The sequence below is a fragment of the Cydia strobilella genome, chromosome 8, assembly GCF_947568885.1.
Source record: "Cydia strobilella chromosome 8, ilCydStro3.1, whole genome shotgun sequence".
NCBI lineage: Eukaryota > Metazoa > Arthropoda > Insecta > Lepidoptera > Tortricidae > Cydia > Cydia strobilella.
The window spans coordinates 12,116,252-12,142,778 of record NC_086048.1 but is presented as its reverse complement, the minus strand read 5'-3'; the positions used below and the strand labels follow the sequence as shown (position 1 = coordinate 12,142,778).

At 37.9% G+C, this 26,527-nt stretch overlaps 2 protein-coding genes across 2 annotated transcripts in view; one reads left to right on the top strand and one right to left on the bottom strand.

The window, feature by feature from the left end:
- Positions 1-26,527, top strand: part of LOC134743662 (juvenile hormone esterase-like) — an 81,627-nt gene that overhangs the window by 33,903 nt on the left and 21,197 nt on the right. The gene's annotated exons all lie outside the window — the stretch shown is intronic.
- On the bottom strand, positions 916-5,777 carry LOC134743648 (toll-like receptor 13). Its single transcript, XM_063677228.1, has 3 exons — positions 2,580-5,777; positions 1,465-1,836; positions 916-1,313 (listed from the first exon to the last, which is right to left on the bottom strand). The coding sequence occupies exon 1, from the start codon at positions 5,158-5,160 to the stop codon at positions 2,641-2,643; it is 2,520 nt and encodes an 839-aa protein (XP_063533298.1). The 5' UTR covers positions 5,161-5,777; the 3' UTR covers positions 916-1,313; positions 1,465-1,836; positions 2,580-2,640.

Here is a 26,527-nt window from a genome sequence, read left to right as displayed (position 1 = left end):
TTGCAGGTAAGTAAACAACAGAACTATGTAGGTATCTACAAAGCACAAAGAAGATTGAAGTGTTCATACATTCCTGGACCAAAATCTAAACTCATGAAATAAATGGAAATAATAGCATATAAGTTACAGCAAACTGTTATCTTATCAAATTATGGGAAGTTTGACAATCTGGGAAAAGAATTGTATTTAAAACAGTACCTACGCAAAAGTGATGTACACATCTACAAATGACAGCTGGTTTTCATGGAGCGACGAATATATTTACACGTGGACCAGTATATTTATAAAGAGCTAGAATGGGAGAACGTACATAAACTTACAAATCATAGATTCAAGGATTAGAAATTTGAGTACAGTCGAATCAAAGTTTTTGAGTAAGTACCTACGAGTAGGTATGAACCTACTTAACTCGTAATTTTCCAACTTATTTTGCAGCACACTATTGACGAATAACTAGACAATATCAACAAAAATAGAATAAAAAACTTTTAGCGCACTGAATAATGTTTTACCGCCCTCTAGGTACTTCCTACATATACATAGGTTAGATTTTTTTAGGTATTAAACAGGTCATACACAAAAACTAGTCATAATTGTGTCGGTTGCCCTCGAACTCGGGTAAATCCATTCGACCCTCTTAGGAGATATCTACCCTATTACCTTTTCTTAATACCAAAATAACAAAATCAGACAGTTGGATTTACCCGAGTTTGAAGTTAAGCGACTCAATTTAATCGTAGTCATACATGGATGTATTACCTACATCTATGTAGTCATACATATTACAGACTACGATTTAAGCTTCAGCAATCTTCGTCTAACTATAGTAGTATTAGTAAATCACTTTATTGTACGAAAAAAAGGTTTACATGAAATTAACATAAATTTTGGTACAAGGGCGAGCTTATCCCTATAAGGGATCTCTTCCAGCTAACCTAAGAGTTAATGAGTGGAAAATTCGAATTAGATAGACAAACTTACGGAACGTACAATAATAGTTACTATAGCTACTTAGATATAAAATTCTCTATGCCAAAAAAAGAGACGTAGGTATAGATAACCTCGAGTATTTGCGAGAGACCAAGATTGCCAAAGCACATAACTTTATAATCACAGAACTGTACGCAATTAATTAAAGCACAGATCAGGAACGCGAAACGTGCTTAATTTATTTTATATTGGCATTTGAGATTGGTAGTATTTTTCTTAATTTACTTTTGCTATTAATAAATATTTCGACAACAATTTTTGTATAAACACAGGGATCACAAATGTACGATTCCAAACGTTTTGGCACTACATGAACAGGCGGCCTAGCCAAGGTGACGATCGCTTACGTTTTGCCATCGAATCGCTTTATGTCTTTCTATCACTCTTCCATGTCCATTAGTGTGACAGTGATAGTTGCGTTTCGTTCGCTACGTAGCGTTAGCGATTGGCATGTTGTCTACGGGGCCTGACCACTGTATGATCGTTTACAAGGTAGCTTATGTTATTTATTACAATGAAAGGGTTAACAAGGAAGACGAGATCTGCTCTATGTAAATGTTTTATAGCAACATTAATTATTAGTACGTATTTCTTAAAAAATATAGATCATAGGTACACTTAGGTACCTATACTCAAACAAACCTTAATGATCACAATGCTACGACTTTACACAAAAATACGTATCTCTATGTCCTAAGTTATTTAACAAAGGTTATTTACATTTTAGACACAAACAAGTATAAGCATCGCTGCCCATCCAACTTTGTACTTATTCCATAGAAAAATATGTACGTCCAATTATATCACATAACAGCTCCCGTACAGCGTGCAGCCGACCGCTCCGTACTGAAACAAAGAACGTGTTATCTACAGCATCGCGTCGCGTCACTCCTCACTCCCTACGTTAAACGTAAACGTTGAAACAACAACCTATTGTCCCAATTTACATTTCTGTTTGCCGAAATTAAGGCTTAATTATCCAGTTAAATATATGTTCAGAAAACCAAATGCAGTTTTTAAATAAAATGGAAACAACATTCTGAAAATAAACTAACAGGGATGCAAGTGATACAACTCTTCATTAGCTATCGAATACAGCGTGTATTTGTATTATCACGCAATGTATCATTACTTTATTTTGAATCAAAATATCGCATATACTGACGTGACTACTTCAGTTGAAATCATTACTTTGTTACGAAAATGTTTTAAAACAAATACGCTATAGTATAAAGACACATTTAAAAAAAAAGATTCTTTTCATGAATTTCTTTAAATTTGGGGTTATATCAAAAATACACGTCGTATAAAAATAGCCTTAACATAATGTGGGAGTGGGATTAGGTCGATAAGATTGTCCCATACTTTGTGATTATTTGTATTTATTTCAAAATAATATGGGAACATGTTACTTTTCTCATTTTTTCGCCCTCAAATCGCCACAAGCGGCCGCGTATTTTGGCCAATCAAACACTCTTTGTAAACAAATACCGATGCAACTACCAACTGCCCAGCCGCGTAAAAGCACAGTAAAACCAAGCCGAATGTGGCGATCAAAGGGTAATTGGAATGAACATGTAGATACTCACACTGGTGCTACGTCAGAAGCGAGTCGTATTCGAAGGGCGTGGGGTCGGCTGCGCGCAGGTGTCACCACAGCACTCCGCCGGATATATTTGACACCTCTATTTGGTCCTCAGCCTCCACCTCCACGATTGGCACCCGCCTTCTCCTATATCTCAGGCGAAAACTGATCCAAAGGATCAAAGACATAACTATCAGTACGGACACGGCGACTGTGCCCATGTATTGCGCATAGTTTGTGTGAGGCGACTGATACGGCGAAAACTGAGATTTTTCGTTCGCATCCGCAGTCTGATTGCCGCCTGCGATGGCGAGGCCTATTTCATTATGAGACACATTTAAAAGGGTCGCCGGGTGAAATTCATTTTTCACTAAGTTCATTTGTAAAAGTTCTTTAGCTTCCACTGGTGTATTCAAGCGCTTACCAGATTTATTATTTTGCCGAATTTCTGGAATGTCATCTTCATTCCCTTTTTTCGAGTCCCGCCATGCTGGAGATAAATTAGGCTCTGTATCTAAAAACCTTTGATCTATATTTAATTGATCGTGTAAAAGTTTGTTTTGCTCTAATATTTTTGAGGACTCTCGTGATTTGATGGCCATGGTTTCGTTCAAGTAGTCATAATATTGGAATTTTAACGTATTTTTCATCTTAAGCGCACCTTTCTTTTCACTAGAGATGGAACTATTAGCATATTTCATATATTTTGCAATGGTTTTGTTCAATTTCCTCTCGTAGTCGTAACTAACAGAATTATGTTTAATCTTGTCACGTTTTGAATAATCGAAACTTTTTTCTGTTTTATTATTGAGATACCCATAGTACCTCAACAATTTGTTTATCATTTCTGTGCTATATAAATTCACCGGCGGTAAGCTTTCGCTTATGGTGAACGTTTCCGGAAAAGTACAGTTGTATTTGATTATATCCTCTTTGGCTTCTGATGTAGAGTAATAACAGCTTTCGCCGTTTGATGTGGACTTATTCCAATTCATCCAGTCTTTTAGCCACATTTTAGCGCTACAATTAAGGCTATTGCCGTGTAATCTCAAGGTTTTTAACTGACTAAGATAGAAAAGCAAGTCGTTTCTTATTTCCGATAGATTATTCATTCTTAAGTCGAGATATTGCAGATGTGAGAAGGCGGCCAGCGCGGCGGAGTCGGCGAGCAGCTGGCGCGCGAGGCCGGGGCTGGCCTGCAGGTGTAGCATCTGTACACTCTCCGGGGCCGGCACGGGGAACGAGCCGTCCTGCGCCGGCATCGACACGTTCAGGTAGCACAGCCTTAAGTCGCGAAGGGACAGAGGTCCGTCAAAAGTATTCGACGATAGAACTTGTATCGGATTATTTGACAAATCCAGCATTTCGAGAGACAATAAATCGTCGAATACATGGTCTTCAATGTATCGTATTTGATTGTTTTTTAATAACAATATTCGCAAATTGGGTAAGTTTTTGAAGTCGTGTCGAGATAAGTTCTTCACAAGATTATCATTAACGGATAAATATTTCAGCTCATCAGGTAGAGATTTAGGTATAGTTGTTAAAATGTTCTTATTAATATTTAGTAATAAGAGCATTTCTAATCTACCCAAAGAGTCATCCTCAACCGAAACAATTTTGTTATCAGAGAAGTCGAGAGACTGCAATAACGGGTAGCTGTCGAGATCGCCGCACCTGACGGATGAAATCTGGTTGCCGACGAGCGACAGGAAGCGCACAGAGTGGGTGAAGGCCTCGGGCACCTGATAGAGGCCGGTGCGCGACGCATCGATCTGCTGCAGCCGGCGTCCCATGCCGACCAGCAGCTGCCGGTCTAGTTGCGTGATTCCTAAATGAGGATTGTCAGTTAGCAGCAGCCGCGCGAGGTTTGGCAACAACTGCAACGCGCCAGGCTCCATCTTCTTCAGATTGTTATGCGACACGTCCAAGTGTTGCAACAACCAATTGTTGAAGTAGTTCTCGTGGATAAACTCGATGTTGTTTCTACTTAAATTTAGATGCTGAAGGTTTTTAAGCGACGTAAAAACGTTCGCCAAGATCGTTAGGTTGTTTTCAGATAAATCCAGCAATTCTAATTTTGATAGTCCATTAAAACTTCCCGGAAATATGCTAATTATTTCATTTCTACTTAAAATTAGTTTTTGAAGAGACGAAAAATTATTAAAGAGGCCTTTTGTAATCAATTTCAATCTATTATCAGATAAGTTTATCTCTCGTAAGTTTCTGTTGTTGACGTTGATCGTTATTTTGAAAAGGTTGTTGTTTGTGATGACTAGCGAATAGGTGTCGAGGGCCGGCGATGCGAGGTCGGCGCTGCCACACGCGCTGCAATAGCGGACCATCACTTCTGATAGCGTTTTGTTTGTGAACTCCTGCCTCCATGTTTGCTCTTCGTTGTCGCAACACACAGACACGTGATACACGTTCTGATTTTCTTTCAATGTTACGTTGTAGGAACATTTTAGAGATAATGTTAAATTGTTATGGCACGTACATTTTTCTAGACATGTCGAAGCTAGATTGTGAACTTGCCAAAACGATAAAAATACAAAAAGTAAATATTTTATTGGAGTTAGAGTCATTGTCTTCTGCTTGCCTGAGTTTATGCTGGATTAAAAACCAGGATCGGTTGAGTTGGCGGAGATATACAATCGTGGTTCACAACAGCACTGATGTCATGTGTTCTACTTGTTTGAAACATGTTGTTTTCACTCCGGCACAGACACTTCAAGTAGGCGCGTTTAGTGCTCGGAAGCTGTCAGTCATGCTCGCGCTCACCTGGCGGAGCGAGGAACTCGGTCGTGGGTCGCGCGAGGGGCGAGCGCTCGCGGGAAGCGTCGCGGGCGAGTGTTGTCGTATCGCGAGGCGGAGCGGACGGCCAACGACAGAGCGGGCGCCGACGGGTCTGCCCGCGAACTGCGAGAGCAAGGGCGAGAGCCCCGGCGCCGGCGCCCTGCTGCCGACGTAATATCCCTCACAACCTCATTTTTATATAGTCGACTGACTTCCACACCGCCACTATTTATGTCATACTCGGCGCTCCCTAATACGTTATTTTGAGGGGGCAAGTATTTGTAAATGTACGTTATATTTTTCGGTCGTTCTAACTGAGATTGCTCCCAGTTGGGCTGTCTCAGAGGAGAACATGATTTAGACAGATATTTATTACGGCTGAATAGTTTTGGCAACTTTTATTCAGAGCAACTTTCTACTTATTCCAAAAGTTTGTTGATATACTTTTCCACAATATTATTCCATTTAAATATAAATTATGCGTATTTTTGGCTTTTGCATAATTACCTTGCTAACTAATAAAATATTTAAGTTTGTCTTCTATGTAACTTTTTCCACCGTGAAATAAGGTTTGAAATAGTGTTTTTGTTGTACATCGCAACAAAGCCACTGTTTTATTTCCTCGTAACAAATGGATAGCAGTTTTCTTTATTTGCACGAGTAGGAAAACCGATTAAACCGAGGTTGGTGGCAGTACAAAGCCGTAATACCTTTATTGTGGATGTTCTCTTTAACTTGCAGTCTCCAAGTGCGAAGTAAAAGAAAGGCGCGACGAAGCCTACCTGTTTATTCAACCCTTTATGCTGCTTCCAACATCTTTACTGGAACGTTCGACTGGCATTTTCATGAATTGCTCCCACAAGGCTTTCCGAAGGGTCTCTTTATTGCGCTCCTTAATTTGGGTTATTTGAACTTTTCCTGTCCTCTGCTGAATGTTTTGGGGGCGCATCGTCTTTCAGGCGGCCAGCGTTTGTTGTGAAAGCTAATACGTCCGACAGTAGATTCCATCATCCCTGGGCTTTATTGTTTAACTTCATGCTTTTTCGTACAGTAGATGGAGCTATTTAGCTATTTTATTTTTGAAGTAAGATGCCGCATTGCTTCATGCTAGCTTTGAGATATCACTAATGGGCGAATATGAATCTTAGTATATATATATATAAGTATCTTTAAATTTAAAATTTGAATAAAATTATGACAGCATCTGTTAACGATTCTATCTAAGCACACCAAACTAATAGCTTCTCACTCACCCTAAATGCATACAATTACCATCTCCGTTCCTAAGGGAGTAACAATTGTAGAAGTGACATAAAAAAAAACCGGCCAAGTGTGAGTCGGACTCGCATTCCAAGGGTTCCGTAGATTACACAATTTAAACAATGTATTTTTTATGTGAAACGTGAGTTACGTAGGTAAGTGAAATGTCTTTAAAAACCCGTAGGGGTCGGATCACAAACTAAGTAATTAAGTCCGACTCACGCTTGACTGCACATTTCTAATAGGTTTTCCTGTAACTATAGGTCTAACTGTATCTATTTTTTGTATTTTTTTTTTAATTTTAGACCTAGTAGTTTCGTAGATGAAGGGGGGGGAATGGTAATTTTTTGCCTATTTTCTTGAATAACTTCTAAGTTGTTTATCCTAAAGATTCTTACAATGAGCTCTTTCATTTGATATGTAACACGATATAGTTTAAAAAACTTTTTTTTTTAATTTTCTCATTTACCCCCCAAAAGTGGCCTCCAAGTTTTAAATTCATTTGTTTACATTACATGTCTGTCTTTGGGTCACAAACTTACATATGTATACCAAATTTCAACTTAATTGGTCCAGTAGTTTCGGAGAAAATAGGCTGTGACAGACGGACAGACAGACAGACAGACGCACGAGTGATCCTATAAGGGTTCCGTTTTTTCCTTTTGAGGTACGGAACCCTAAAAAGTAACCAAACCTTGACCTATAACTATAAAAGTACCTATCGATGATGCCTTTCGAATACAAAAATAAATTGTACATACCTACGTTTTCCCATTTTAGTCATTTCCCAAGTGTAAAGTGACAATATAAGGCGCTTTTAAAATAACTATATTTTAAGATGGTAAGAAATTATTTCCATTGAACACATAGCAGAATAAAATTATGTATTTCAAAGTTAAACATTAATGCTTATTTCGAAGTGTGACGACGAACGCCGCTTGGCGCGGTTTACCTACGCGGATGCACTCGCTTAAACAACTCATTTATAAATGACATACTGAAAGTTTCCCCGGAAATTAAGCTATTTATTGTTGAAAACTGGCACAAAATTCTACATAGATACAATATGTACCTACTTTTAACTGCCTTTAGAAGTTAAGATACGTGATCGCTACGTTGTAATGTAAAATGCCTATATTTTTGATTTCCAATTAGATTTTACCAAGATAAATAAAATGTAGATTTTAGACTAGTCAGCAGCAAAGTCCGCCTCCATTGAGCGAATACATTTATAACAGTGACCCAGAGCTTAGAGGCCGAGAGATAAATCATAGTGAGGAAATAGCGGGTTTTCTCATAGGCGTGCAACCGGACAGAAAAGGTAAACCCGAGGCTTTGCAGGAGTAACGACGTGTACTAAAATAACGAAAGATCTCGGACAAACCATGAATGACATCAAGAATACGGCAGACAGCATATAAAAGTAAGGAAATTTCTCGGAGTCGAGCGCGCTCATTACCTCGGACTGGAATAGGAAGCCTTGCCTGAGGCAATTACCTGGCCCAACTATCCGTTGGATGGCCAACGGATAGTTGGGCCAGGATAACATACGGTCAACATATGGATGTTTGTTACGCTAGGTTAAAGACTAAGAAGGATTCATGCATGTTACCTACGTATTTATATAAACTCTCTCTTACTCGGTCGTTACTCGGGAGCATTTGCGTAGCATCGTAGTTAGTTAAGAGTCCCCGGCAAGCTCGGCCTAATTTCACCTTCCCATACAAACAGTTTCGTTCTCATTTTAATTTTAAAACTACGTTTTAGATTGTAATGAAACTTTGCACACAACATGAGGTATATCTAGGTCTGTAATTCGTTTATATAGCTCTAGTGTACACGTTGGCTAAAAAATAAGTGCATTCCCGTTGCCAGGGAGGTTTTGGGATTATAATGAGCAACTTCTACTACAGGACCAAACCCGAACACGCGAAAAAAAAATTGACAGTTTCATACATTTTAGATGGTCCATTTTCTATGGGAGGGTAAATTATTTTGCGATTTCGTGGTTGGTCCCATAGTAAAAGTTACTCAGTATAATCCCAAAACCTTACTAGATTGCACTTATTTTTTAGCCATTCTGTATAAAACAAACAAAATGGAACAAAAACAAGTTTTGTATGAAAAACTTAAATTCGCTGTATTTTTTTTACTATAGTATCTAAAGCTACATAAACTAATTACAGACCTTAGATATACGTTATCCTGTTGTGAGTACATCTTTTCAGAATAATCTAGCTAGTCTTTTTAAAATGAGAGCGTAACTACGTTTGTATGGAAAACCGAGCTTGCCCGGGACTCTTAAAGAAACATGTTGACAAGGTTTGTTTACATTTACATACCGTACTTATTTGTATTTTTTTGTACCGATGCTAACTAACTGTCTCTAAAATACTGTCCGATTAACGATCACTAATCGTAAGTATTAGTGATGGTCAATTGGTTAGTTTTAAAATAGACTCCATAAGGAGTTATCATTAGATCTCTTCTCTCCACTCCACGAGTTTACATTACCTACTTAAGTTTATTCTTTCTCCAGTCGTAAACAGGGATCAGTTATGTGTGTTATTATATTATGATTTTACATTAAGTATTTTTTTTACAATTTTCAATCAATATGGGAACAAATGTATAGCTAAGTATACAAGTATCATATAATATTAAGTTTATAAAACAGTCTTCCTCTCGAGACGCAAGCAGAGGCACCCGTTGCGAGGCGGAGTTAAACGGTCCATTACTATCGCTAGATAGAAGCGATTAAGTAACAAAATAAACGCGGTACGAGTATAAACCGAAGCATTAGGCCATTAGCGACGGGTACCTACAGTAAACTGTTCCGGGAACTAAAAGTAAGGCTACGGGGGAACGAAATCGCTGTCATTAGGGTAACGAGCCAGGCCGCTGCGTCAGCCTGGGTCCGAGCAACTCTTTAGTTGCAAGACCTAATGAACCGACATCCTCTTGGCAGCCTGCCTGCCTTGGACTACCATTGATTGCTATTGCTTTGTTACCTTTTTCGCTAGAATTAAAAGCTAATTGTTTGACCGGTACAAATGAATTGCATTCGCCGGCTCGCCTTGCGAGCAATTAAAAGTCATTTCAACCGTCCTTGAGGCAAGAGGTTACTCGAGCTTATTACGCTCCCAGCTTTATTTTTCTGTGCCGACTTTATATGGTTGCTCGAAGTTTGGTCATGAATTTGAAACTGATTTTGTTTGTAAGTTTTCAACAAAACCTTGCTTTCCTCTTTGTAGGACGATACTTAAATGGAAAAATACTTTTCGTTCGAGCTAGACGAAGTTCTTAGCGAACTCACAAAATATACTGACCAATAACTTTACCGATGTTCCATTTAAAAGGAACATTATGTAAAATAGTTAAAACTAAAACGATAGGTAAATAGAGGAATGCAAAGTTAATTAGCTGTTGTGAATCTGTGTACAAGTAAATCTGTTTAGCCATTGTTAATCGTTCTGTCCGGCGGAGACTAACGGGTGAGCCGTGGGAACTGCGAGCCGTAATAAGGGTCGTGGTGGCGTAAAACTTTATTACACGCTCTACCTCGGCCCATGAGGCGGATGCGAAATGACGGCCATTCTCATTAACCTCGCCGCCTCGCTTTGTATCAACGCTGGTTACACTTTTTCTCTCGTAAATAATAACAGCGGCACATTATTTCCGTACTATTGCCTGGAATAACGCGCTGGGTTGAGCATACGGATTTAATGTGTGTCGTATCGTACGTCCGCAGTTACTACGTAACGTGCCTTTTCGCATCGTCCTACCTGTTTGGCTGGCCTGTGTTTTGTTGCTTTGATGGTGAACATTGGCAATAATTATTTGTTCTTTGCTTATTTTTGTTTCATTTGGGTAGGTTTGATTTTGTTTTAAATAGCAACATTAAGTATTCTTTATTCTTTATTGTATTGCGGTTATGTTCATAATACATTAGGTGTTACAGTTTGAGGATGGTAGGTATACAGTGTGGAAAGATAAGTCGGGCCCTGGAGGGAAACTACCTTAAATCCTTAAGCTGGCTCATTTTACTTAAAGGAGACATTCCTTTATTTTTTAAAAGAAACAAAACTGCATTCAAAGATTTTCTAAAACTCGCTTGCCTCGCCCGGGACTCGAACCAACTAAAATTAAAAAAACAAACACCCTATTTTATTATACTAATCGATAGTATTATTATTCAGGATAAAATTTCTCTAACAAACATTTGGTCTTAAAAATAAAAATGATCGTTAAATCTAACATTAACTTTATTTTACTATCAATTTGTTACACTTAAATTATTTAACCGATAAATTGTTCGAAATGAGCCCCCTCGTTCCGGCTACACAAAATTAGTCGCCGTTGTAATTTATTTCTTGTACAGTCGAGTTCATAAATATGTATACATTTCTTAACCTTAATTCAATGCAATAAGGTGAAAAAATGTATACATATTTATAAACCCGACTGTAGCCTTCAGCAAAGTGTTGTGGTGTATGCCCCTAATAACATTTTCTTGAACGATTTCATAGCAAGTTTAGAAGTATTACTACCATTAAACGATTTTTTTATCGAAGATTTCAACAAGGTACTTAGCGATAAATTAGCAAGCGTGTTCATACGAAATCTTTGAATGTTGGTGAGATAAGAGAACTGTTACGTGTCTTTTACTTGTTGAAAGTGAACAGTAACCAAATGTTTGTTAGAGAAATTTTATCCTGCATAATAATATGGCTTATAGAGCAGGCGTTCTATGACCATAAAGAATTATTTTTTAGCAATAGTACCTTAAACTAAGAATGTTATTTACAATTGTATTTACATTATTTTGACATGTAATTATTTATTACCAATAAAATATATGAATATGAATATGAATAATACTATAAACGTGAGTGAAATGTCTTTAAAAAACCTGTAGGGGTCGGATCAAAAACTAAGTAATTAAGTCCGACTCACGCTTGACTGCAATTTCTTATAGGTTTTCCTGTAATCTATAGGTAAAGATCTATTTTTTTTTTTTTCAAAATTTTAGACCCAGTAGTTTCGGAGATAAAGGGAGGGGGAATTGTCATTTTTTGCCCATTTTCTTGAATAACTTCTAAATTGTTTATCCTAAAATTATAAAAAATATATATTTGAGATTCTCACAATGAGCTCTTTCGTTTGATATATAACACGATATAGTTTAAAAAACTTTATTTTTTAATTTACATAAGTGGCCCTCATGTTTAAAATTCATTTGTTTGTGTTACATATCCGTCTTTGGGTGACAAACTTACATATATATGTATACCAAATTTCAACTTAATTGGTTCAGTAGTTTCGCAGAAAATAGGCTGTGACAGACGGACAGACAGACAGACGCACGAGTGATCCTTTAAGGGTTCCGTTTTTTCCTTTTGAGGTACGGAACCCTAAAAATGAGCCAGCTTAAGGATTTAAGGTAGTTTCCCTCCAGGGCCCGACTTATCTTTCCACACTGTATACTTACATGACACCCAGTAAGGGCACTCAATTTTTCTTAAGTCTATGTAATTAATATTTATAATTTTATATTTTATTATATAGATGAATACAGTCTAAGGAAAAAACGTCCCTCGAAAATCAAGAAAATTTGACTCTCGATCAGAGGGCGCTACTAGCTTTGGCCTACTGTCGTATAGATGGCGTTGACGGTTTCGTTTGTTATTTAACAATTTTTACGCATATTAGTGAAAGAACATGGGTCAAAATCATAAAAATAATTAATGCAAATAAAAAAATCCTTTGTCCATATTTAAATACATTTTATCGTATTTTTATAAATATTTATTTTTAGTTTTAAAGTGTGTCGATAGATGGCAGTGAATTTACTGTGGTTACAAAATTTACTATGACAGTACCGCTCTAGTATAAGTTACTCTATGATTTTATCGACGTTTATGCAACGTTAAATGTCAAGTTCGTTTAGAAAATTAGTAAAATAATAAAATAATGATGCTAAATATTAAATGTCCGTTAATTTATAAATAGATTCAAATAATGTGAAACAATATATGTCATTTTAGAGAATGCATGAATAATATTTCAATAACATTTTAATTAATTCAATTTGGGTAAGTACATAGCATTATTTCAGTGTTTTATAATTTAGAAATTCGTCTATTGTTTAATATGCTTTGTCCAGAAGAAGCTTTTTAAGCGTATTTTTAAACTGTTTATCGTTCGGTTCCTGTTTTATACTGTTGGGGGTTTATTTGTGATTATAATACATTGATAATAAGGTCCCTTTCTGCACATAGCTAACTTGGTATTTGGTATGGCTAACTGATTCTTAGGCCTACTATTAGTTTTACAGACTTCTCCTTTGGTTCCGAGTGGTTTCTAACAAAAGTGCACACTCCAGTATATATATACGGTAAGGTAAGTATAGTCTATGTTTTACGAAATGAGGGCGACTGCTGTTTGGTATTTGTGTGTTTGTCAGAATACGGACGCATTTCTTCTGCATTATGAACAAATCATTGGCGTCAGTGCTTGGGTACCACAAGACCGCACCATACCAGAGCCACGCGTACGCATATGCAAAATATGCTGTTAGCGCAGTTTCGAAATTTGTGTTTCTCTTTAAAATATTTAGCGCATAGACAAACCGTGATAATTTAATAATAGATAAGTACTGGTCTATAACTGAGAAATAACTCGTATACGTTTGACATGATTACTTTTTGAACTATTCTTACTACTTACACTACCTTTCCAATTAAATAAATGCAATATTTGTTTAATGGGCTTAGTGTCTTAAAGTTAAGGTGTTAAAATGTGCCGTTGTAAATACAAAATCACCTAACTATCCCCATTGTAATAATAGAGCGGTCTGAACAAGTTTAGACCGCAACATAACAAGTACCTAGTAATCATCGTTTGGAGCTACCCCGGCCACAAACCGACGTTTGGGATAGAAACAAGTCCAACTCAACCCGAGCGGCGGTCACTAGAGTTCCAAGGTCGACACTTTAATCAATCTCACTACTGCGGCTCAAAATGCACGGTATGTCCGTCTTGAAATATGAGAGCTTGCCCCAGGGAACTAATGTTTTATATTCTGTCCGTTGTATTGACAGTCATGACTTATTGCCCGACAGATTGCGAGACTCGTCTCCAACTAGCACTGCGCAAACATAATTCTGCGGACCTTTTTCAGACGGGCATCGGTATGCCTTTCGGGTAGGGGAGAAAATTCTATAAAAAGGCTTTGTTTGTAAATTTTCGGTTTCACCAGACTGTAAATCATGTATCGTGTGTGCTGTAAGATAATAATGCGAGCCATGTTTTGTAGGTAACTTTTTAGCGCAGTGACGTCAATTCATTTTTTTGCTTTTTGTAATTACGAATATCCTATGTTATTTATAATCAGGTTCTGAAACACAATATAAAAAATATAAATTTATGTACTTACTGCAAATAGATCAAAAAGCCATGAAAAGGGCAATATTTTTACGTCAAGCAAAATTATACCGTTAAAGAGAAAGAACCGCCAAGAAACTGCCATGCCCAACATGTTTGAGTCTTTTGAATCCAAAGTTTATAATAATTTATTGTAGTGAAAGTGCATATTTAATTATAATTAACTTTTTGTAATATGCTGAATAGACAAAAGGGCCTTGCTGCGGCGGTAGCACGGTCGCATTTTTATCGCTTGTCACCATGCCTGTCCCTGTCACGTTTTAATAAGTATGTAAGTGCGAAAGTGACGTTCATAGGCAACGGGTATAGTGGGCGATAAAAATGGAACCATACTGCGCCCGCTGGACAGGTAAGCTAAATTCTTGCTGTGAAGAAGATTAACGGCAATAGGCACCTATTGACTAAATAACAAAGTAATCCGCATAGATTTACACTGTGTCAACTGTGTTACGAGTACATAAAAGATTATCCGTACCCGGCCCGTAATATAATTTAATCACTTAGGTAAACCTCTCAACGGCTAACTCAATTTACCGAGCGTTGCAGGAAAACACACGCTGGGGCCATGTAGTAAAAATGCACGTGACATCTCTTCAAAGCTTTTCATTATTAAGAGCACTATTAAAGGCGCCGTAAAAACGCCACAGCACTTTATTTCTCTATATTTTTTACGGCTCTGGATACCACCTACATCATAAAAAGTGAAATATTGTGTCTCGGCGCGGCGGATGCCGCGTCCCTTTATAAGATTAGATTGAACTGAAATCCGATAGAAACGTGAACGTAGACGCGACGTAGGTACCTATTTGATCCGTATAAAGTCAAGCCTTAAGGTGACATTGATGCCGTCGCTGTATCTGCCAATTTCCTTGATGAAAACATTATTTTTTACATCCTACTATTATTGTTTTCGTAAATACCGTAAACCAGTAAGGGGTTGTGACTTGTATACAAAAAGCTGTGATTGACAGTAATGTCAGGTACAAATTATATCTTAATGTCATGTCAAGTATATAAATGTAAACTGTACGATGTACCTAGTATGTACTTCATATAGGATGTAGGACTATGTGATGTTCAAACAATAGCCAAAAAACTAGGATGCTATAAAAAGAGATCTTTTTATGCAAAGTTTATATGTAAAACCTGTGCAAGCACATTTAACGAATTAAGATAAGGATACGCTGAGCAACTAATGGGGCGAAAACCGGGACTATCGCGACTGTGCCGCTTAAATCCTTTCGCCTGAACAAAGAACTATTAGGACGCCAAAAAACTTGTACCTTCCCAAGTAGATACACTTGGCGTAAAAAATGCAGATTCCGCCAAATGACTAACTTATATAATAATTTAGTGAGTCATAAATTAATACCGAAAAGTTTTACCCGTTTGAATAGTCTTTTTTACTTTCATTGAGATTGGTTTATTTGGTTCAGCGACGTTCTAAATATTTATCTTCAAACTTTGCGGTTGATAGTGGATTGTAAATATAGTCCTAAGCAGTAGCCGTGCATGTGTAAACTACATAATACACTAAATGTCAGGAGGTGTTTAATTGTATTTTAGATACCTACTGGTTTATAGGCCTATAGGTATAGTTTGTCTGAAATCGAAGTTACCTACTTACAGCAAAAACCTTGCTTTTTGCTCCGATGCTCACTGTAGTGAAGGTGACGGCCACTGCGGGGGGAGCTCCCGTCCTGCATTTTGCATCCTTGTCATACAAACAACTCTTCTTTAAAAGTCTACATATTAATCCATTTAAATAAACTTGCTGTTTAATTACCTAGAACCAAGCGTAGGTAATTTTATTAGGTACCAATTCAATTCATAATAAAAGAAAATATCCATTTGCAATTTTTTGTTTAATTAATTGCCCAACTGATACCGCAATTACAACTTTATTGAATTAATTAATGCTTTTAAACTAAAGTTTACCGAGCAGGTCTGTAAAGCTAAGGTTTCTGTTTGCGGCTACACAATTTCTCCTAACGATGTCTACTTTGCTTACAAATTTTCCCCTTCAACCAAATGACGCTAAAAATCGTATTTTATACCGATATAACAACAAGCTTGTTTCAGCAAAGTACGGTCACCATACCAAATATGCTTAAATATATTCCAAAACCTTTTTCAGGTACCCCGTAATTTTCAGATCTAGAAACTTTTGGAAAAGCAAATTGCCAGTTTACCTACAAAGACTCGACTTACGGAGAGGTTGGATATGTTGGATATGATGATACGTATCCGTATCCTCCCAGACGTATCCGTCGACGCGGCACCCGGACAAATCAGTACCAGGTATTCAGAAAATTCTAACGTGCACGGGCTCGAACGTGACTTGCGAAACCAAGTTTTGTCTTAAACTTTCGGCCGCAAGACATGCAGTAAATCTCGCCATTTGAGTCGTAAGTGTATGTGTAGCCTCCTATAAAAATCTCGAAAACCCCCTCCGAAGAAAATCTCGGCCCAAGCCCGTCAAGATCGTCGAGGCGTGCACTTTCGAAGTCGTTGAGACTAGTGTTGATCGCAGTTCGCCAGTCCGATTTCCGAGTTGCGAGCTCCTCCCATGACTCACACGATATGCCGGTGGCCGACAGGTGGCGTTTCGAGACTCCTTGTACCGCAGATATTGTCCACCGGCCTTGCGTTTACCCGAAGCTAGTTCGGAGTAAAACACAACTTTAGGCGGCGATCTTGATGGCGGCATGCGTACAAGGTGTCCACACCAACGCAGTTGACCATTCATGAGTAGGCATTCCATACCCGACATGCTAGTACGACGCAGAACCTACGAGTTTGGAACACGATCCTGCCCTCTCAGCCGAAGAATTGCCCGGAGACACTTTAGATGATAAGAGTCTAGACGTTTGATGTCTCTCTTGTACAGACACCAGGTCTCTAAAGCATAAAGCAACAGAAGTAAAATTATTGCTTTGTAAACGGCAAGTTTAGTGTAAAACGGCAACTATGGAGGCTGAGGTCGTGTGATTTCCAAACTCGTTGATTGAGTCCGCCAAAGGCTGCAGCAGCTTTAGCGATCCTTGAAGATATCTAAGACTCGAGACGATTATCGCTCCGCAATAGACTCCCAACCCAAGGTAACGAAAAGTTCCTAATTCTTCCAAAGCGTTGCCCCTGAGGTAAACAGCAGTGTCGTTCGCAGATTTGCCTCGTGCAGGTTGCTTATGAATCTGGGTTGTTGACGCGCTGATCACCAATCCGAACTTACGACAAGAATCGTCTATGTTGTCCAGATACCTCTGCAAATCTTCTAAGGTATGTGACATAAGGCAAATGTCATCAGCATAGAGACCTTCTGTGATTGCACTTGAGTTGACTTTTCGCTTAGGTTGAGTCTACTTTTGCCCGTTCGAGAATTCACCATGATCTGATGGTTACATTTCTGAAGGGCATCGTTGATTACCGCGGAAAAGTAAATAGCAAATAGGGTCGGAGTCATGACACAGCCCTGTTTAACGGCGCTAGTGACCGGACTGCTCTGTGTAAGCGCTTTCGTGATGCACGCGGGCACTCATGCCCTCGTGAAATTGGCGCACCAAGGCACCAAGTTAACAAATTTCACAGAACACCCGCACTTCTCTTGTAACATGTATATTAAGCTATGGATTATATGTAGGTTCTCTCAGGGTCGTGGGCCTCGACGCTGCTATCACAATACACGTCTGGCAGTTTCCTAAGGTATCTCCAAGTAGATAAAGTATGTTAAGCTAAAGAAAGACTGGGCGCCAGCACACATAAAGCGTGCAAAAGAAGGAAGATTAATATGAGATGAAATAAACTATTGTTTGAGCTCAGTTACACATTTAATTACAATCCTTAAATAAATAGATGACGGGCAGTAGGCCTGATACAGAATTTACATACTTATGGTAATTATGCTAGGGTGAACTATGCTATAATGAGACGTTAAACGTGAGAAAGTCTATGAAGTCCTGTTTTCACGCTTAGCACTTCGCACTTGAAATCAAATCTAAGAGGCCACTATTATATGTTCCTTGCTAGGTTAATTTAAGTCTTAAGAGATCACTAAGAGAAATTAGAGTTGACCACACCTGAGGCAGCAGAACTGTAGCTACATGCCGTTCCAGTGGCGCGCAGCAGACGGCAGGAGTCGCGACGATACGCAGCGAGACCGTCGTTGCGTATCCAGCCAGCCGTTCTACCGGTACACCACAGCCGCGATGAACAGCACGGAGTCACAAGAACAATACTGCAAGAGCAGGCTGCGCTAGCACGTTCCAGAAGACAAAGCCAGGTGTGCAGGGACGAAAGGAAGGACCCGGGGAAAGGACCGGCTTTCAAGCTACAAACAAAATTACACATTGAAACACATGTTGGCAAAAATGCATGCCCATGTGCACCTTGATTTTATCTCCCACGAAAACAGACCAGACAATAATTAAAACTCCTACATTACTCTACTACTCATGAGAAAACTATTAAATTTGGTACTCATGGTCATTATTGCCACGTATGCACAAAGACAAAGAAAAAAATACACTTTTCCATATTAAATCACAGTTCCTTACCCGGACTCTTGATGAAATTGTTGGTATCAACCTCTAACATGTTGACCCGAAGCCAAATTAAAATTATTCCCACAAGGATTTCAAAAAGAAAAGGACGCCATTACCACGTTGTGTGCTAAAACAAAGAAACCAAAAATTAATACAAATCAGCACCTTAGAAATTGGGCCGTGCCTTCACGATGACAAATATCAAGAAACTTACCCCGCTACGTGTATTTGCATGTTTTACGGGCTGCCACCCAACCAAAATTGACTCTCAATCGTTGATGTCTGCCTCCTCACATCATGCCGAATTGAAAAGTGACGGAGCTCCGTCCACCTTCCACGTCCCCATGTATTAAGTTGCCATATCAACAGAGGACAAAAAAAAACTTTTACTCAGCCATCGAAATTATATTTATAGTTGGTCAAACCAATCTGTCAGTCAGTGACAACCAGGATAATCCCATTCATCCCTTTCTTTCGGGCGCTAGTACTAGTGTAAGACAAAGATGGTATGACTCTCTCTGTCTACATTTAAAATGAGACAGTCGAGTCAAGTAATAGTGTGGCGAAACATCTGAAAACACACCTTGCAATCAATGTTGCCAGGTTCTATCCAAAAGGTATTGCCCGACCTCGACAGATGGCGTTAAACGCCTTCGACCCGACTATCGTTTTAACATACTCAACACTATTTATAACATCTCTGCTAGATGTCGCCAGGAGTGTCGAAACGAGATTGATACCTATATAAGGCAAAACCCAAGTTACGATTTTCAACCGTAACATTCTCTAGGACGGGCCACAGGGCTGACCTAGGAACACGGTCAAAGGCTTCTTCTAAGTCCACAAAACACAAATAGAGGTCACGGTGTTGTCAAGCAAATGCAAGAGGTTGGAATTAGCAAATATGTAAGTAGGAAAAAAAATACTTAGGTATGAAGTAAATAGGTACCTAAGTAGTTAAATATTTAGTAATAATTATATTGTGTAAAAACGAATATTACAACTATATAAAAAAAACTTTAAAAGATAGGTACCCTACATCAGTTTCCGACTAAAATGGCTGATGTAACATACGGACAGACAGACGGACGGACAGACGGACATGACGAAACTATAAGGATCCCGTTTTTGCCAAAACCGTTGAAAGAATACTCTGGCCAACCGTGACAGTAGAAAAAGGCGCGAAATTCATCTATGGGAAACCTTGGTATATACCTAATTTTTTTTATATTCAAAAATATACTTCAATGTTGCTGTTGTTATTATTCTTGAGCATCACTAAGAACATTTTCATTGTATAAAACCTCTAAGCATTTATATGAAGGATAGAAACGTACCTCCGTAAAAATATTAGGTCATTTCGACTCAGAGGAAGATAAAAATCTGACAAAACATAGTAGTTTATCAAAAATTAACAACCTTGATTTGTGCAGCCATTTGTCAGAGTCCGTCGTTAGATCGGCCGTGAGCTAGGTATATCTATCGGCATTAGGAGAGCAGCATAAGTAGGGCAATAACATTATCATAACAACCCAATTCTCGGGCTAGGGGATCCGATAGCTGATAATAAAAAATATTGGCTCACATCATTAATACATATTCAATGGCCGACCGTGGACTGCTACGATCAGGTAAGTCAATTTAAAACAATGTTAAGGTGCATTGGGATAGCTTCGGAGACGAGATAATTTATAAAAGTGCCAATATCTACTCAACTAAAAGCATGCATTCTGTGTTTGTATGCCTTCAGTCTTTACATGTGAGCTTAGATTAGGTGCCCTGGAAGGACACACAAAAAGTGGCCGGTCTCTATACCTATATCTATAGGGTACCTATAAATTGATAGAAAGACTCTAGTTTACTAGATACTTGCCATTCTGGAAGTTACCCTGTTTCCCAAGTTATCCTAGTGTACCCACTTACTTAATATATTTGTTACGTGGAAAATGAAAATTTTGTGTTCGCCTATAAAAATACCAATTCATACTCAAACATTTTACGGCCATCTTAATAAATTTAGTACCGTCGTCTGATAAAGTGATAACTTCTCACGAACTGTTTTTACTTTTATTCCTTAAGTCGTCTGAGGGACAGAAAACGAATTAGCAACTAACATGTACCCATCTTCCCTTCTATAACAGCATCCACCGCTTTTTTCCTGTCCTCCTGACCACTCTCCTCTATTTGACTTTCTTTTATACTTTTTCACCATTCTACAAGAGAAGAAATAAATACATTCAAATCCGCAATTCTTCATTACTACGGTGGGCAGTACATCTTGCCCGTCTTGCATGCCTAATGAAATCCGATTTTTTTTTGTAAAAAAAAAACATTCCGTATTTGAAACCAAACAAGTCCTTAGCTGTTGGCGTGAATGCTGGTCCATAGGAATAAACTAACACTATATTTGGGCTGGTGATATTAAGACAACAAACGCAAACCAAATAAAATAAAAAAATAACAAGGAATATGGCAAAAACAGTTTTTTTGCAAACAAATATTAACGACACCATTTGTCTAGCCGGTCACTGTGCGAACTGATTGCCATGATGGCGACGCATCGTCATGCAATAACGGGATTCTGGTTGGTCAGTCGTGTCGCCATATAAAGCCACTAACCCGTATTACCCGCCACCCCGTCTTGCCCCACTCTCCCCTACGCGAAGCGCGGCCGCGGCCGTCGTAAACACTACTCGCACTGTTAGTGCTTGAAAAAGGAGACCTAGCCTCTCCGGAACATGTCGCGCGAGTGACTAAAAACACGTGTTTAAACCGTAAAATTGTCTCACGACAGTTTCAATTCGACTGTTTAACTAGTTCAAAACTACATAATAATTATAGTAATTAGAGATAGTGACGTTCTTAAAATATAACAAAACTTTCGCTCCATAACGAGCAGCTTCAACTGAAGCACGCGATGGCAGATCGACGCAGACTAGGTAAGTAGGTACATACATAGAATTTTTGGCGTAAAAAAACGTGAGGGACCCATTTTAATACGTCCGAGTAAGTTTTGTTATTAACATTTAGGCCAGGAAATAAATGCCCAAAAAAAGTTATAGAGGGAAATGCAAGGAACACAATTTCTAACTTCGTAGCTTTGTTTGGACTAGTTAGGAGATGAACATATCAAAAGTCCCCGGCCATAACCCTGGTGCTGGGGGGGAGAGGGGGGTTTGAAGGTTCCATTTTTCGGTTTTTCGATTATATCTCGGAAACTATGCGTCTGAGCGACTTGGCCACTTATACCAAATGAAAAGAGGTTTAATTTTTTACAAGTTTTATTCAGTCAAGTTTTTTGATATCTTGTATAGTTTTTGAGATATCCGCTCTTCAAGGTTTATTTAGGGCTCTCATTTTTATCTTGATTATCTACATCGGTGAAGCTGCTAGGCCGGGTTTGGGATCGTTTTCGTATAAATCGGGGGTGCTGAATTCATTTATGGTATCAACATTGACACTATTCCTAAGTAAAAAAATGATTTTTTATAAAACTCCTCTTTACGCTTAAACCGCCGAACCGATTTCGTTGAAATTTCGCACAGAGATGGTTTGAGTCCCGGAACAGTATATAGGATAGTTTTTATAACCAAAATCATCTTTTAAGGGTGTGAAAAGTGGGGTGGAAATTTGTATGGGGAATCAATAACCACTGAACCTATTTAAATAATATTTGGGATGGTCTACATGTTTGATTTAGTTGATAATGATACCAAACATGGAATCAAACCTAAATTTAAACAGTATTAACCTCAGTAATTCAACTTCGGCGAAGACGCTGAATTCCCCTCACACCAAATTTCACACCTTCAAAGTATGATTTTTGAGATAAAAACTATATTATGTCCTGTCTCGGGACTTAAAACACCTATTTACCAAATTTCAACTAAATCGGTTCAGCGGTTTAAGCGTGAAGAGGAGTTTAAAAAAAAAGTTATTTGTTTAAAGTTTATATGTTTTTACTTCGGAAAGGTGTATTGTTGATACCATAAATGAATTCAGCACCTCCGATTTATACGAAAACATTACCACACCCGGCCTAGCAGCTTTACTGATGTAGATAATCAAGATAAAAATGAGAGCCCTAAATAAACCTTCAAGAGCGGATATCTCAAAAACTATACAAGATATCGAAAAACTTGACTGAATAAAACTTGTAACAAATTAAATCTCTATTCATTTTGTATAAGTGGCCAAGTTAATAGAGTACATAGTTTCCGAGATATAATCGAAAAACCGAAAAATGGAACCTTCAAACCCCCCTCTCCCCCCAGCATCAGGGTTACGGCCGGGGACTTTTGATATGTTCATCTCCTAACAGTCTAAAACAAAGCTACGAAGTTAAAAATTGTGTTCCTTACATTTCCCTCTATACCTTCTTATTGCTTGGCCTAATTACTAAAGACTTAAAATAGGTTAAATATAAGCTGTAAAGCCATGTTTATAAACACATACCATATAGCCATGTATAAAACAATGTTACGCTCCGCAGAAAGAAAACTTCAGAGTAGTTACTCTGTTTCATAGTTCGTTAAGCACGTCGCTGCATTAACATATATAACATTAAAGGGATATATTAAACGGAACCCCTTTATTACACGTAATCCAGGCTTCAGATTCGTCTAAACTTGATTTCTTCGAATAAAATTAAAATTACATGCAAGATAACGTTCGCAGACGAGACGAAGTTCCGCCACATTTTTGAATGCGGTGTAAGCCATATGCTTTGAGCGATACATGGTAGGTGTCTACTATAAAATTAGAACGGGTAAAATCAGCCGTAAAATCTAAAAAAAAAATCTTCAAAAAAAAAGTAAAACCTACTTCAAACGGGAAAAAATAAAATATTATCTCGTTTTATATGCGCTAGCAAACTGATACGTTTGAAGTTGAAGTATTGTTCCGCGATAGACCCTCAAATTGTGGTAGTGGCGCCTCCTACGCAGAGTTTCGCGTAATATTCCCTATTGCGCCACTACTGCCTCGCCTACGTCACACATCTGCGACTCCCGTTCGTTTGAAGCTAGAGCGACTACGAAATACTCCATTAGAGCGCAGCTGGCGTACGAATTCGTAATTGGCAGGCCCTATAAATATTTCCCAGCAATGTTTTGGGTTACGATTAACTCGCAAATCACTTCGTCGTTAGATTCAGCATGTAATATGTGTCGCATTTAACACACAGACACACCTACTCATACCAAATTAGGGATTTTGTATAAAATAAATGCACCTCGAGGCTAGTTTAGTTCCATCCCACAGTTATACTGCTGTTGATGAGTGGTTTGCGTGTCATCGTACACGCTTCATAATACAGGATCCAGTGAAAGTTATCCATGCATTTGGGTTACGATTAACTATAACAAACTTCTAAACCTAATCCTAGGTTCATTTCAAAGATGTAGATTTTATAGGAGCGGGCCACATGCATTGTTATAAAACTTTAGCTCAGCCTGTATTTCACCATTGAGATTGGAGATAAAAGTTAAGAACAAGTTCTTCATATTTCAACATTGAATTTTGCTTAATTAAAATGCTAATTTTAAATTTTAGCAAATGTTGGTAACCTAAGCAATAGCGTAGCGAACTTGGCATATCTACGTGAACATCAAATTCCAATTCAATTTAAATTCGTATCCAATCCATGCGTTGTGGTTGCACGGGGTTTCGCTTTAGCGCACTAATCAATATGATACCAATCCAATTTGTGTAATCAGATTTAATTTAAATGAAATTCAAACCCAGTTTTGATGTCGTTGGATGTAATCTACATTGTATTTGTAACGTGCATTGAAACAAACAATCTGCACATATGGATATGTTGAAAAAGAGTTTTGCGAACATTTCTGCTGCGAAATGGGAAAGTAAATGGAACATGGAACGTAGCGGTATTCACGGATCAAATACTTCTATACCGGACCGAAAGCCACCGCTTAACGTACCGCTTTATTGTAAAAAAAACTTTTGAGCTGAGCTTCTCTTTTCCACGACAAACATTTATAGGCAAACCAATTCGTCAGTACAAAAAAACGCCGATATTTGTAAGGGATAGCGACCGCTCGCGACTTATTAAAAAAATGCCGCATTTTTCTAGTGACAAAATTAGCTTGCTAGACTTTATATATTCATATATATAGATTTAGAATAGAATTATTTTTATTTATTTTCATAATATAAAATTTCGAGAGCATTTATTTACTTAGTACAATACTAGCGACCCGCCCCGGCTTCGCACAGGTTACACAAAACATTAAAAAATTATATACCTAAACCTTCCTCAATAATCACTATTGATAGGTGAAAACCGCATGAGAATCCGTTCGGTAGTTTTGGAGTTTATTGCGAACATACATACACACAAACAGACAGACGCGGTGGGGATTTTGTTTTATAAAGTGTAGTGATAGTTACAAACATTAGATTTAGAATAAAATTGGTATAGAGAGGGAAGACTTATACATTAGGATTAGAGTATTGGTATAAGTAATTTGAATTTAGACACGTACCTACATCTCGTTTTAATACTTAGTACCTTAATAAAAATTCTTATGATACCAAAAGTGAATATCTACCTACAGTCGCCATCAGATATATCGAAGCGGCCGAGGTGCCTATAAATATCTGACCAACTCGCACTCGAATGCCTTGACAATAGAGGCGTGTTCAGATATTTGTGAGCATCTTGGCCGCCTTGATATATATGGCGACTTTTTTTTTCGTGTAGTATTAATAAAAATATACTAAATGAGAGAATAAACGCAGCAAATTACATTAAGCTTTAAGTAGTTTCATGTCCATAAAAAACCGGCCAAGTGGGAGTCGGACTCGCGTTCCAAGGGTTCCGTACATTACACAATTTAAACAATGTATTTTTTATGTGTAACGTGAGTGAAATATCTTTAAAAAACCCGTAGAGGCGGGATCAAAAACTAAGTAATTAAGTCCAACTCACGCTTGACTGCACATTTCTAATAGATTTTCCTGTAATTTATAGGTTAAGATCTATTTTGTGTATTTTTTTCAACATTTTAGAGTAGTAGTTTCGGAGATAAAGGGGGGAATGGTCATTTTTTGCCTATTTTCTTGAATAACTTTTAAATTGTTTATCCTAAAATTATAAAAAATACATATTAGAGATTTAAACAATGAGCTTTTTCGTTTGATATGTAACACGATATAATTAGAAAAACTTTATTTTTTAATTTTCTCATTTACCCCCCAAAAGAGGCCCCCATGTTTAAAATTAATTAATTTACGTTACATGTCCGTCTTTGGGTCACAAACTTACATATGTGTACCAAATTTCAACTGAATTGGTCCAGTAGTTTCGGAGAAAATAGGCTGTGACAGACGGACAGACAGACGCACGAGTGATCCTATAAGGGTTCCGTTTTTTCCTTTTGAGGTACGGAATCCTAATAAAACAACCTCAACTGAAATTTATTTGTTTTTTTTTAGTTATAAAAGAATACCCTAAAAGTAGGTATTCCATTTATTTGAAAGTCAGCACATTTTACATTTTATTTATAAAATCTAAAGAAGTCTGTTATTATCTAGTTATTTTCAATGGTCATGTCGTATTACGTCCCCTGAACCTGCATTAAATTAGGGTAAAAGCTAATAATCCCTTTGCTACTTCAAAATCCGGCCCTTACAATAAGCAGTTTAAAATTAAAATAATCAAGTAAGTTCGCAAAGCTAATAATTTTGTACAGCTAAGTTACGGCATCGCTTAGGCATTCCCTTGAGGCCCTTGAGGGGTATCATAATTAAGTGATGAAATAGAAATAGAAATAATTTTATTTGCAGAAAAAGGGTACAATAATTGTCTTAGGTTAAATGTACATAACATATAATCGTTTCACCTTCTTCAGCTGTTTAAACAGCATGCAAATTTACACATCGTTAA